The 14,726-nt window shown below is 36.5% G+C and overlaps 1 protein-coding gene across 1 annotated transcript; it reads right to left on the reverse strand.

The window, feature by feature from the left end:
- Nucleotides 1-1,291: 1,291 nt before the first annotated feature.
- LOC144966112 (ATP synthase F(1) complex subunit alpha, mitochondrial-like) lies at nucleotides 1,292-11,790 on the reverse strand. Its single transcript, XM_078902208.1, has 10 exons — nucleotides 11,614-11,790; nucleotides 9,337-9,412; nucleotides 8,252-8,427; nucleotides 7,516-7,689; nucleotides 6,391-6,557; nucleotides 5,854-6,002; nucleotides 5,353-5,504; nucleotides 4,611-4,943; nucleotides 3,642-3,786; nucleotides 1,292-1,825 (listed from the first exon to the last, which is right to left on the reverse strand). The coding sequence occupies exons 1-10, from the start codon at nucleotides 11,671-11,673 to the stop codon at nucleotides 1,596-1,598; spliced, it is 1,662 nt and encodes a 553-aa protein (XP_078758334.1). The 5' UTR covers nucleotides 11,674-11,790; the 3' UTR covers nucleotides 1,292-1,595.
- Nucleotides 11,791-14,726: the final 2,936 nt, after the last annotated feature.

Below are 14,726 nucleotides of genomic sequence, written 5' to 3' on the forward strand. Positions count from 1 at the left end.
AACAGATATAGGGAGATAGAAGACAGTATGTACCTCCCTGCCCACTATGGGCGGTCAGGAACCCCACCCAGATGGTGCGGTTTTGTAGTTTGACACTCACCTTCGCGCTGTGGCACCCAAATTCTCTCACCACACTCAGGAGTGAAAGAAATACTTGGTAATAGCGTTGCCTCGGTCCAAAAAAAAAAAAAAGTAATAGTGACATTGAGTCCCGTCCTACATGTTAAGCTGATCTGTTGGCATATGACTATGACCTCAGATAAAGCCTTCTTAATCCACTTCTTGAACACTATCAAAACTTTAAACAGAGGTGAGTAAATCCAAAGACTTGATTTCTTTTAGTGATATTGTCTTGTGTTATGGTATGTGATCGTTTACTTGACAAGTAAGACAGAGGAATGGGCTGTTTCCCTCCTAGCCAAGCACTCCGGAAAGGGCCCCGGACAAAACCAAGTAATCCCATTCCAACACAAGAGAGAAAGCAACTCAGAAAACATTTATAGGGGGATGCAAGTGACCTCTGTCCACCATGAGAGGTCAAAGACCACTCCCAGCAATAGTAAAAAGATTCTAGAATTACGACTTTAACGACATGAGAAGATAATGGCTCAAATAGGAAACAAATGTAGATTCCAAGAGCATAATATCAAGTGTACTTGACCCGAGATCATTTAAGTCTTGCCCAGGATTCCACAATGACAAATACATTCAAATGTTTACAGAATATATCCAGAACAGAAAACAATACAAAACAGATGGAAAAGGGAAAAAAACTAATCACTCCAAAACATGATACTTAATACTTGACTGTCTCCCCCTCAACTAAGGACTCCACCAAGGGCCAGTTCACAACCGAGCAATCTCATTCCAAGAGAGAAAGCAACCAGACATAAAGAGGAAAGAAGACACAGCACCTCCTGCCCACCATGGGAAGTCACAAGTCATAGGACCCCACTCAGGGAGATGGAATTAAAATAAGGACGATAAACAGACATGATACAGGACAGATGGTAGTAGAGCTGCCATTTAAACGTGTCCATGTACAATGGATTGACAATGAACATGATTTTGAAAACAATTGGCAGCATTGTAAACTGATAGGCAAAGGTTGTAGACACTGTAGAAGCCATCGACCGAGGGAAGTCAATAATGTTCCTTAAGTCTCGTGGAAATTCCACAAGCAGCAATCAATAGAAAACAACATCCACCACACAAGACAAAAACAAAAGAGGCAAAAAAAGAAAAAAGAAATAAAGTAATAAATAATAATACACCCAATCACAAAATTAACTTTTGTTACATAAAATTTATTTCAAATTGATTCCCAAGTCATTCACAACATTCGCCATCACACATCAAGTAACATATTCACCACAGCACAGATGAAAATATCAATAAAAAGCAATAATTTACCCTAGCCAGGCCCGAAAAGCTTTCTATAATACTTCCAGTGACTATCACAACTGACTTTGCATGATCATATCTAATAAAGACCACGAGCAAAAATTTCATTTACATCCTTAAAAAAAAAAAAATACAAAAAAAAAAAAAGAAACCATTTCAAAAACGATAACATAATTTACTAATCAACTAATTTACTGGAATCCAGTCAAGAAGTTGTTGATGACTCCTTTAAGCTTCTCCTCTGCTTGTTCATTGATTTTTCCCTCCTTGGCGATTGTCTGCAACAAATCTTGCTGTGTTCCCCGAAGGTGCTTCAAGAAATCTGCCTCAAAGGAGGTAATTCTGGATGGGTCAAGTTTGTCCAAGAAACCCCTGACACCACAGTAGATGACACACACTTGTTCCTCAATAGCCATGGGCACTGCATGGGATTAGGGAGAGAGAAGAAGAATGTGCAATAAACGGTCGATGATATATAGTAATAGTAATAGCAGTAATTATTAAAACGAAGGTAACATATACTTGGAAAGAAGAAAAAAAAAAGATGTACCATAATAAACACATCATAAACAAAAAAAAAGGAATGTAAAAATGAACCCAAATTTAAAGAAAGACTGAATCAATACAAGAAGGACACCAGCATCTACACCATGATAGTAAAATCTTGTTACACAGCAACATACAGTACTCAATGGATTCCAACTGGCTCTTGGGAGAACAAGCTAAAAAGTGCACTAGAATCCAATGCTCACGAAAGGTAATCAATACATTCGGTCACCAAGTCGAAGTGTGTCCTATTGCAAAGTTTATTGCACACATGCCAAATTGAAAACTTAAGATTTAGTAATTTTTATGTCAATTTTTAGTAATTTGACAAGGAAATTAGTAATTTCTGTACATTATTGTGTACGAACAATTACAATACTATTATTATTATCATCATTATTATTATAGTAGTAATAGTGGTAGTAGTTGTCTTTCTTCTTCTTCTTCTTATTATTATTATTATTAAAGTATTACTAAGAACTAAAAATTCGTAATTTTCCAAACAAAAATATTCGTATATGGCCATGAAATTTGACTAAAATTTGTATGATTCAGCATGTATGTTATTGGAATTCTTCATGCTAAAATCCATGGAGTACCGTATTTGGGACTTTGGCAAAGTTGGTACGGGGAAAGTCGTGGATCCGAAGTAAAAAATACAAAAGTAAAGGAAGATAAATGGGACTGGTACAAATAGAGAACAGAAGATTCTATGAGCAATCCACTGATGTGTTGATTTTGCATTACCTCAAAGTACCATCCTGACCCAAGCCAAGAATTCCTTAACTCTCTCATTACCAGCTATTTTTAGAATTTCTTCCGAAAATTCACACCCACCCAGCACAAAAATAGACTTCTTACTCAAACAAAAAAGTAACAACTGGGCCCTACAACAGTGTTTAGTATTTATCGCCGTAATCAAAGCAGTAAAAAATTTTTTTGTGATGTACAAGAGAAATCAGAATGAGAAAATTGTCGGTTAGGTTACATCGTAACAAATGTGACGATTTTCCTATGGGTGGTACTGAGAGGGATATGGAAGGACACACTGATATCCCCCCCCCCCCATTTACTTTACACAATTTACAGTAACTATAGTCTAGTAGATAACATAACCATTAAAAAAGTGTTACATAAAAACTTAGTTGTTGACAGTCACCATTACGAGTTAGCGACTGACGGAGCTATCATGTGCCCGGATCTGAGCAACAGCTTTTATAAATATAAGGAAATTTTAAGATGATCGCTTTTGTCTCCTGAAAATCTCAGCAATTGAATAAAAATCAAAATTTCTCAAACACTTCGACTAAATTGCCATGAAATAAAAATCCTTAATATCTCTTCCATTTCCGTAATAATCATGGATGATCCATAAAAGTAAGCAGGTATGACTGATTTACAGGGAGAACATATATATCCCAGCTACAGATCCCCGCCAAGACCAGAGGGGAAGAAACAATCTTAAGAACAAAAAGTTCAGCAAGATTTCAAGAAATACCTCCAATGCTTAGCATAATAAATAAATCTTAATAAAAAAAATAAACAAATTCTTGCTTCAGAAAATCAAACTGATGACAATCTCAAAACTGCCCAAATATAAATCTGTCGATTCTGCATTTAGCTACAAAAACCAAATCTGCAAATATGTCTGTGATTTAAATATGACAGGCATCTCTTGCCTAAGTACATACCATATTGTCCCTGTTTCAAAATTTCAGTCAAACGGACACCACGTTTCAACAAGCTCTGGGTGGCCTGATCCAAATCAGAACCAAATTGAGCGAAGGCAGCGACTTCTCTGTATTGGGCGAGATCCAATTTCATAGAACCAGCCACCTGTGATGAGTAGCAATGAGAACAGAAAAATTAGTCGATGCCAACGTTAATACAAAAGAATATTCAAATAGACAATAATCAAAGCAGAGTGAATGGCAGCACGTTGTAAAAAAAAAAACACAATAAACAACACAAATGATTCCAAACCAGGGGAATAGGTTTAGCCAACTAATACGTGAAGCTTCAGGTCTGGTGATACATAACTTCAGACTGACAGCTCCTGGCTTCAAATCCAGTTGTTGGCAGTGCAACGGTCAATCCCGGAACTATGCTGCTATCTTTGTTGAAAAAACATGTAATAGCAGAGAGCAAGGGCCCTGTTATGATTTTCATCATACAAGCAATTTTGCAATATTTACAACATCCACTCTCCTTATTATAAAATGAAGTTTCAAAACTCCTATAAAGAAAAAAAAACATAACATAAAAAACCACACCCGCTTAACCTTAGACATACTTTAAACCACTCATAATTCCCCATCAAGACAAATGCCACACCTCTCTTACTATGTAGAGCTGCCAACTTAACATTATAAAATATCAAACTATATGAATAGTTGTGTTGGTGATAGTGATGTTGACGTGGCAGTAGTAGTTGTCAGAGGTGATGGTAGTAATAATTATTTGTGGTTGTAGAAACATTGATGATGATATGGTTGTATATGCAGTCAACAAATAATTGATGATGCAATAAAGTATACACCACAAAAAGATCGTCCTACCAGAATCGATTGTCGGATAACCTCTAAGGAAAACAACTACAGTTGACAATGACCAAGAGTCAGGCAAACACCTTGGTATAAAAAAAACAAGAAGATACTCACCTGCTTCATTGAACGGGTCTGGGCAGCAGAACCTACTCTGCTTACAGACAGACCGACATTGATGGCAGGACGGATACCCTTGAAGAACAGCTCAGTTTCCAAGAAGATCTGACCGTCAGTGATGGAAATGACGTTGGTGGGGATGTAAGCAGACACATCACCTGCTTGGGTTTCAATGACAGGTAGGGCAGTGAGAGAACCACCTCCATGGACATCACTCATCTTGGCTGCTCTCTCCAACAGACGAGAGTGGAGATAGAACACATCACCAGGGTAGGCCTCACGACCAGGGGGACGACGGAGCAACAGGGACATTTGACGGTAAGCTACAGCCTGAAATCAAGAACAAGAAAAAAAAAAGAAAAAAAAAAGAAAATGTTTTAAACGATAAAATAAACACCTCTAGATCACAATTTTTTCTTAAAAAGTATATGAAAATTACCTTCAATTCATTTGAGCTATACTAAAAACTCGATAAGCTAATTACAGACATGCTTACGAATTAGAAATGTGTAATTTGGGGTAAAAGTATATATATATATATATATACTTTTACCCTCATTCATGCGCACAAATGAACATTTGTAATTTCATGACAGTGTATAAACACCTGAAGGAAAACAGTGGCATGACAAAAATATGTACGTTTTGAAGATCATTGTATTGACACCATTTTTAGCTTTATCACTTCATAACAGCTTGGTCTCTGCAACCATTGTTGACAAAAATCAAAGCAAATTACCTGCTTGGACAAATCATCATAGATGATGAGAGCATGCATGCCATTGTCACGGAAGTATTCACCCATGGCACAGCCAGAGTATGGAGCCAGGTATTGAAGAGGAGCAGCATCGGAAGCAGTGGCAGACACAACAATCGTGTATTTCATGGCATCTGAGGGGTGGAAAGAATTTCAATTTTAGCCTTAAGATTCACACAACACTGAAGAAAGTAACAAATATAAACCCTTGGTGCAAAATAAAACATAGAAGGAAAAACAGACATTGGGGAGCAGAATACACAGTAAGAATGGCTTTATCAACCAAATACGGGATGTTGAAAGATCCCCACCCCATCTTACGCAGTATATTAATTGTAAAATGAAAAATGTACCGGCTCCTGATGGAAACTCCAAACTTTTTTTTAAAAAAGGATAACATATGGCTCTGAAATTGCGTATCTAGGCAAATATCACCCGTAATCCCTACCTCAAAATAATTAGCAACGCAATAAATGCACTTACTGGCATCAGTCAGCCTCTTCACCAACTGGGCAACAGTGGAACGTTTCTGACCAATGGCAACATAGATACAGTACAATTTGGCCTTTTCATCACTTCCATCATTGAAACGCTGCTGGTTGATGATGGTGTCAATGGCAATGGCAGTTTTTCTGTGTGAATAAACATAGATGCAAAAGAAAATGATGAACAGCACTTATCCAGATCTGTTGCAAGAGACCTGTCACAAGAAACAAACAAAAATATCTACCAAACCAAAATACAAGATTTTTGTATGAATATGAATATCAATTATTGTATTATGATTCGAATTGATGTAGTTGAAATTTTGGTCATATATCCATTTTCTGAAAGAAAAAGAAAGCAAACAAAACCATTTTTTAGCTCTTTTTCCGCGATATTTTGGATGAAAAATCTAAATCTAGCTTGCAGGGAATCAGAATTTGACTAGCAAAGTTTAAAAAATAAAAATTTTAAAATCTGAATATGGAAATAAAAAGCAAAGAAATAACTATAAAAATTTACAACCCCGATTCTTACCCAGTCTGTCTGTCACCAATGATCAACTCTCTTTGTCCTCGTCCAATAGGCACCAAGCTGTCGACAGCTTTGATACCAGTCTGCATAGGCTCTTTGACAGAGGTACGGGGAATTATTCCAGGAGCTTTGATACCCACACGAGCTCTGGCAGATGCCTTGACTGGGCCCTAGAAAAAAATATAATTTTTTTTTACTCCTCTGGCAAAACTTAGAACAAGCTTTAGTTCATATTATGCAGATGAGTGGTGTATAAGTTTGAATAAAAACTGGCTAGATAAAAATCAGATATCTTAAAAACTGCATATAATTCGGTTTGTCACCCACAATAAAGATTGCGCACTATAGAAAACTTTCACACAAACACACAGATAATGATACAATCTAAAATTTGACATAAAAAACCGGCGAAACAAAAGTTAGTTTCTGTTTCTAGTTTACTAAAAAATAATCTATAATAAACTCATCTAAAGAAAAAACACACACACTAAAGTAACCCAGATCACCATCATTATTTCGAGGAGAAAGTAAAAAATTGAGCATACTGAACTTAGCTGAGAGTCAACCCTCACCAAACTACTTTTTTTTTAAATTGAGTTTTTATATAGTGCAATATCCACTAAACATGCACAAAACCCTTTGCAGGGATCTCTGGCAAACAGCTACAGGTAACATGAAGGATGGGACACAATGCCTCTTAGACGATATCACAATTTTATTTTTCCAGACAAACAACGCAGTTAACGACAAGGTACTCATATTACACCAGAGACAGGTAAGAGAATGCGAGTATAGAGCCTTTTCCAATGACCCAACTATACGCCGACCAAATATTAGAGATTGGACTTTAACCACTATTATTATATTTCTCTAAACCAACTTGAAAAACGCATGTCAACAAGATTTGTCTTGATAAAATAGCACCGATGTCAAATTCAATGTCATTGTAAATTAAAGATAAAACTGGGATGCTTCATGTGGCAAAAGAGACCTTTACATGCCTTAAACAATCTGTCAAAACCTAAGATAACATACTGCTTATGGTATAGGAGGGATTGCACTGTGACCCAGAAGGTTTCGGGATATTTTTTATATTTGGTATGTGACAGAATAAGAACATCCACAAACCTTTCCATCAATAGGAGTTCCAAGGGCATCAACGACTCTACCCAGCATATCCATACCTACAGGTACATCTACAATGGCTCCAGTACGCTTCACCACATCACCTTCCTTGATCAGTTTGTCGTTACCAAATACCACAACACCAACATTGTCAGGCTCCAAGTTCAAGGCCATTCCCTGAAGACAAAATGAGAAATAAAAATTCTTTGAGCACACCAGATATTCCATCATATGCATTTATTTTTCTGATTTCAACATTAACACCTCAGTACAAGCTTTATCAAAAATAGATGAATATTAAAATCATTTAAATAAACTGAGTTCAGTGACTATCATATAGAGCTATGTCAAACAATCAGCATTATTAGGCAAAAGCAATAAATGTGAAACAATATTCAATATTACTTGTGAAAGAACACTCCTCTAAACTCAATAGAATTGGTATTGGCAGAGCAATAAATCCATCAGAAGGTCAATAATTTGCCATAACCAAATGCGAACAACCTTGAATACATTGGGTTTAAAATACAATGCTAATATATATTAATTACTATCAAATTTGGTACATCTCTTGAAAAAAAAATTTCTATTTAAAAAAAGCAGATATTTTCGGATTACCTACTTTTTAATCTCTGACCTTTCAATTTCCTTTAATTTGTTGCCTAATACCAACGAGTTATGATTCTTAAATCACCCAAATGGGTTTATTAAAATTCCAGTCTAAGAATTATGAACTCACCTTTAATCCACTTGGGAATTCCACCATCTCCTCGGCTTGGATGTTCTTGAGACCATAAACACGAGCGATACCATCACCAATGGACAATACGCGACCTGTCTCTTCTAGGTTGACCTGAGAAGTTTGGCCCAAGATACGCTCCTCTAGGATAGAAGAGACCTCTGCCCCACTTGGTCCTGAAACAACAATATTTAAAAAGAATGAAATTAAACTAGTAAAACAGCAATTACTTTTCAACTATGTAACTGTAATTAAGGACAGCTGAAGCAGAAACACAAGACAACAAAATTTATCTGACAACAACCATAAACTTAAATGTGGAAAACATCTATCAGATGAATTTGAATTCACAAAACTCCCTAATTATATATGAAACTATTTTTTTGAAACATTAAAAAAAAAAAAAATAAATAAAAAACGTCTCATACACTAATTCAAAGAACTGCAGAAGACTGTTCTAATGCTCATTAAAAAAAAAATATGTTGACATAGTAAAGAATAACACTAGAAATACTCAATTCAAGATCTTAAATGCAGGGTTGCCAATGAAGGAGGCAGAAATTTACTGAGCGTTTACGCAAAAACATTGACCAACCCCTTTCTGATTGCTGAAATCTAGTAAAAAGACATTATGTACTTATTTTTCCCCCGTTTAGCAGGGGATTGGAAAATATACTGAGGTTTATAACATACTGAATTTCGTAAATATACAGAAAATTGGCAACCTTGTAAAAGACTGCTGTTTCCTCCAAACTAAAATAACGATCATTAAATGTAGTGGGCATACCAACGAATACCTGGGAGCGCCACTAAATCTTAAAGCTCATTATATGGAAAATGAAAAATATATATGTAATAATGTGCTCATTTATACTGTAAACTGTATTTGCTAACATCAAAAAAAAATAAAAAAATTTTAAACAGTGTGAGAGAGATCTTTTCATACAACTATTAGCACAATACATTTTAAAATATAATGATTAATCCTGTATGAGAGGTAGTTCTGCTGATGACTCTGAAATAAGGCTACAATCAAAGAAAAATCAATTCTCTAATCAAAAAGAGATCTGGCTTTCCACACTTACCAGCAGCAAAAGACTTGGCAGTTAGGGACAAGTGCCTGGCAGACACGCAACCTGCAGCAAGAGCATTCTGACAAGCCTGGAATTGAAAATGAATTTAAAACATAAAATAAAAGCCAGTAAAATTACTAACACAAAATAAGGTAAAAATATTACGCTCACAAGAAAGTTGGTTTCCTGTACTAAATGAGAATCAAATTTCTTCAATTCAGGAAGGTTGGAGAAAGAGAGAGAGAGAGAGAGAGAGAGAGAGAGAGAGAGAGAGAGAGAGAGAGAGAGAGAGAGAGAGAGAGAGAGAGAGAGAGAATCTTCCAGTAAACCTTGGTGGAGGACTGGCCTAGTAGGAGGTAGTAACAAAGCTGTATTAAGGGTGGTAGTATGACGTCATCATGGGTGTTGGAGTGATGGTGTAGGTGAACTTTAAATCTTTAATTTCTTGTTTCACTGCTCTCCAAGAAGGCCAAATGATAAGTTTACGATTTTACTGTGGAGGGGAAGCAAGCTTGCAAATCACACCACCCATAAAACTTAGGGAAAGACGTAATGATTTTTTTCATTTTAATCGTTATGATCAATGGATATGTCTCTAGTGTGTATTCACTCATATTCAGACAGATATAACTGCAAGTACCCATCAATATCATGAAACAAGTGTACATAGGTTAAGTAAAAGTCTGTTCTCAGTTGAAAAAAAATATTTTTGTTCAGATTTTTACATCTGTTCGGTTACTAAACGACAAGGAAGGTTTGATATTACATTTATATTTCGAAGTGACTATTTCTCCGAATGCTCGGGAAAATATACTTGATCTTTATCTCTCCGAACAACTTCCGTTCTCAAGATATTATTGGTTATTTGCGAGAGTGTCTGTGTGAATGATGAAAGTCTATGCATATTTTTTTTTGGGGGGGGGGGGGGGGGGTTGCTCTGATTTTTATTCCCAACTTTCTGGTAATCTTCTATCTCGAGTTTGTGCTATCTTGTCGTTATTTAGGTTTACTTCTGTTCTCCCTTTGATAGTGCAGTGCGAGCGCGCCATGGAGTATTCACGATAGCACAACACTATGCCTGAAAAACGCTAGCTTGATGAGTCGTGAGAATTCCCTGTCCACTCTGAACAATAACTTTTCTATCAACTACTGGAGGCTAGTTGACCATTCGGAGAAATAGAGTTCAAGTTTATTTGCCTGAGCGTTCAGAGAAATAGAGCTGGCCTTTATATTCTGTGTACAAGCCATGTAGAATTTGCTTCAGATGAAAGCTTCCAAAAAAATAAAAAAAGTATCTGACTAAAACTGTAAATGTAATTAAAATCTAAACAAATATATTACGAGCCTGTGTCGACTTAAAATTTTCATTCCTCAGCTATATTGGATCAAATCAAAAAAAAAATTAGTAATTAGTAGAGTGCTTGGGCTTGGTGTAAGTGTAAATATATTGATATCACATTGACCACTGATACTGATAGCAAAAATAAGAAAAATAAATCTGACACAAGACTTGTTGCAGGGGTGTGAGTGTGTGAGAGAGAGAGAGAGGGGGGGGGGGGGGGGGGGGGGGGGGGGGGGGAAGCGAGAGGCAGAGAGAAAGTGTGGTAGTAAGTGAACAGTAGGATGCCTCTTACTTTATAAAGTAACAAGTCAGTATTACAACAGATGTGCATATCCAAGAACAAAGGGGAAACAATATACTTCTGATTGTTGTGGTTGAAGTTGTAGTCAGTCAAAGGCAGAGGTCAACTTAGGTCACATGATGGGGGGCGAGAGGCAAGCGGTTTTTGGGTTAAAGTCATTTCATTAACGTTAACGTTTAGTCAAACCAAAGCTTTGAATGAACGTTCAACATCCCACATTGTATCCCAACTATAAAAATGTAAAAAGGCTAAATCAATTTGGGGAAGTAATCAGAGTAACGAATTAAATAAAAGATATACGCAGACCGGTGCCGGTGCCCATTGTATTGACCTCTCACTCTCGTCGCAAACTTGCCTTATCCTGCCTTTTACTTCGTTAAAGTTAAGGCTAGAGTTTCATTTTTATTCCTGTGGACTTCAACATTGCGGAAAATTATGCGGTCAAACAAACGTTTGTGGGCAGTGAAAGTGAAACAAGAGGTCATACATAAACACGAATAATGCACTGAACAAAGTCGTGGAGGTCGAAGAATGGTTGTCAAATGCAAGGCCAATGCCAAAACCGGTAGGTCGGCGTTTCGTGATGTAAAAGTCGGTGTGCACAGAATTTGTCATTTAAACTTTTAGCAATTATGTTAATACTTACTTTGGGAAGAGCTCTGGGAAGTTGCCTCACTAAGGAGGACGCCAGACGTGCGGTAAGCATGTTGTTGGTATGTTGTCCTTGCTCTTCTTACCAAAATGGCAGTCAAGGGACGACAGAGGGCAAAACGAAAAGGACATGCGCCTGACTCTCACCGGGTGGCAACACTTCCGGAAATCCTGGCAACTTTCGAAATGTCAAAAACATTAAAAATTTCAGCCAAACTAAATAATATATTCATACACAGGTTCTCTCTTTCTTGTATAGCTATTGAAATACAAACTTATCTTATTATCTACAAAGCAAAATCTATGCTTTATGTAAATTTCAGGGTAAAATCAACTTAAAATATTGTCCATTTCAAACATGTTAATTCAATTCCATAATTGTGATTATAACCTAATAGCTGCTTATATATGTACACTTTTGACCATGCTTCAGACAAAACTCGAAGCAATAGCTATGATATTGTGTAAGGCTGCCTCTATTCTCTCTCTCTCTCTCTTCTCCCCCCCCCCCCCCCCCCCCCCCCCCCCCCCCCCCCCGGCCGAATTGGATTACCGAAAAAAACGTCGCCGGCATTTTGCGATTTGGATTTGGATTGATTTTTTTTTTTAAATTGTGCACCTTGTGACAAGATACTTAACAAATTACTGCATTACAACCTTTGGATGAAACATACAACAATTGTGGACTACTATTATGAAGACTAGCATCTAGACTAGTAAATCGCGGAGTAAACAAAATAAGTATTAGTATTATCTGCAAAGAGAAGTTTATGGTGCACAAAAATATAGCGTGAAACGTTATTTGCAAAACAAATTTTACAATCCCTATCACCGGTTGGGAATAAACACAGTTTTTTATTGACAATCTTCCATGTTACTATTGGAGTTTTTATTTATTTAATTTATTTATTAATTTCTTTAGTTTTATTTTTGTTTGCATTATTTGGTGCCAGTAGTGCATTGATAATGTTGTGCTCTTTACTCTGTTTTCGTTTCTTATGGTTGTTTTCTGTTTGGACTACAGGGACAAGATAGACGCAAACAAAATGCCAACAGTAACATGGGAGATTGTTAACAACAAATAAGTACGTGTTGTCCCTTTCGACGTGGGACAAGAATGTGCAATCTTTGCCTCACTTAGAAATTGGAAATACTTTTACACAGTCATAAACATAACATTAACATCCTAAACAAAAGATCCGAACTTATGACTATGTGCGGACACTCAAATAAATTAACATAAATAGCACCAAATAAACCTCCTCCGGCCTAATTCCCCCCCCCCCCCCCCTTATACTTCCACTTGCTCAACCTTCCCTTCCTCCTTCCCTTCTCTCTCCCCCATCCTCCCCCTCCCAAATGACTCCCAACCTAACAACCCACACCCTTCCGTTCGTTCTATCCTTCCCCTCCCTTCCCTCTCCCTATCCCCGTTTGACCCCATGATGATGATGATGATGATAATGATAATGATAATGATGATGATGATGATGATGATGATGATGATGATGATGATAATAATAAGAAGAAGAAGAATAAGGATGTGATGTTGTTGTTGTTGTTGTTGTTGTTTATGATGATGATGTTGATGATTTTTAAAAAAATGAGCTTAACTTTATATAGCGCGATATCCACTAAACATGCTCAAAGCGCTTTACAGAGAGTCCCTGGCAAAGAGCAACACTTAACATGAAGGACGGGACATGACTCCTTTAACACTTTTTTTTTCGGACAAAGACAACGCTGTTAACGGCCAGGTACTTATTTTGCACCTGAGTACGATGAGAGCATGTGAGTAAAGAGCCTTCTCCAACATAGATAACACAGTAGTCTGTGTTCTCCAAGGACTCAACTATGCGCCGAGCGAGGCTCGAAACCAGGACCTTCCGATCCGAAAGCGAGTGTCATACCACAAGACCACATAGCCGTATGATGATGATGATGATGATGATGATGATGATGATGATGATGGTAGTGGTGGTGGTGGTGGTGATAATAATAATAATAGTAATAATAATGATGATGATGATAATAATAATAATAATAATAATAATAATAATAATAATAATAATAATAATAATAATAATAATAATAATAATAATAATAATAATAATAAACTATATAAACTATATAATGAAAGAAAAACCCCTGCAGAAATCCAATGGGGAAAAAGACCTAGGAGTATTTATTGATAGGAAGCTAAACTTCAAGAAGCAAATTAAAGATGTTCAATCTAAGGCTAGTAAAACACTCGGAATAGTGAAAAGAAATTTCAAGAATCTGAAAACAAAACACATGACTACCATCTACAAGACTATGGTTAGATCAAAGCTGGAATATGCTAACTGCATATGGTATCCGAAGTTTGAGGGAGACAAAGACTGTTTGGAAAGAGTGCAAAGGAGAGCAACAAAACTTATCACACACCTGAAAGACAAAACATACTGTGAGAGATTGAAAGAATTAAATCTCCCGACCTTAGATTACAGGAGAAGAAGGGGAGATATGATCCAAACATATAAAATAGTAAAGGGAATAGACAGGGTAGAGGCAGGATTCCTTAAACCAAACAAGAACATTCAGACACGAGGAAACAGCAAGAAACTGAAAAAAGAACGTTTTAAAACAAATGAAAGAAGGAACTTTTTTTCATCCAGAATTGTAAATAACTGGAATAAACTACAAGAAACCACAGTATCAGCAAAAAATTTGAATAAATTCAAAGCAGAGTTGGAGATAAGCAACACCCTAGGAAACAAGTTCAATTATAAAAATTGGTCCAATCATTAACAGATGAGGAGGAGCGAAGGAGACTACACCAAGTCTAAAAGCTCTATACAGAGGTATCCAGAGGTATCCAGGTATCCAGGTAATAATAATAATAATAATAATAATAATAATAATAATAATAATAATAATAATAATAATTTCTTCTTCTTTGGGATGAAAAAAAGGGGGAGTAGGGGGTTGGGGGGGGGGGGGGTTGGGTGCATGGAGGTAGGACTAAAAGCCGCAATGGTAAAGTAAAAGTTTAAGAATTTTATTAAAACCGGTATGAGACCAATGGCATTTATTCAAATTAGACTTTGATTTGTCGACAAAGATATA

This window comes from Berghia stephanieae, chromosome 2 (genome assembly GCF_034508935.2).
Source record: "Berghia stephanieae isolate SIO BIC M18660-M18661 chromosome 2, UCSD_Bste_1.3, whole genome shotgun sequence".
NCBI lineage: Eukaryota > Metazoa > Mollusca > Gastropoda > Nudibranchia > Aeolidiidae > Berghia > Berghia stephanieae.

Coding starts and splice junctions, on each gene's coding strand:
- LOC144966112 (XM_078902208.1), bottom strand. CDS start 11,673: ATGCTTACCGCACGTCTGGCGTCCTCCTTAGTGAGGCAACTTCCCAGA. Junction 8,428..9,336: donor TGCCAAGTCTTTTGCTGCTG/GTAAGTGTGGAA, acceptor TTGTTGTTTCAG/GACCAAGTGGGGCAGAGGTC. Junction 7,690..8,251: donor AATTCCCAAGTGGATTAAAG/GTGAGTTCATAA, acceptor TTTTGTCTTCAG/GGAATGGCCTTGAACTTGGA.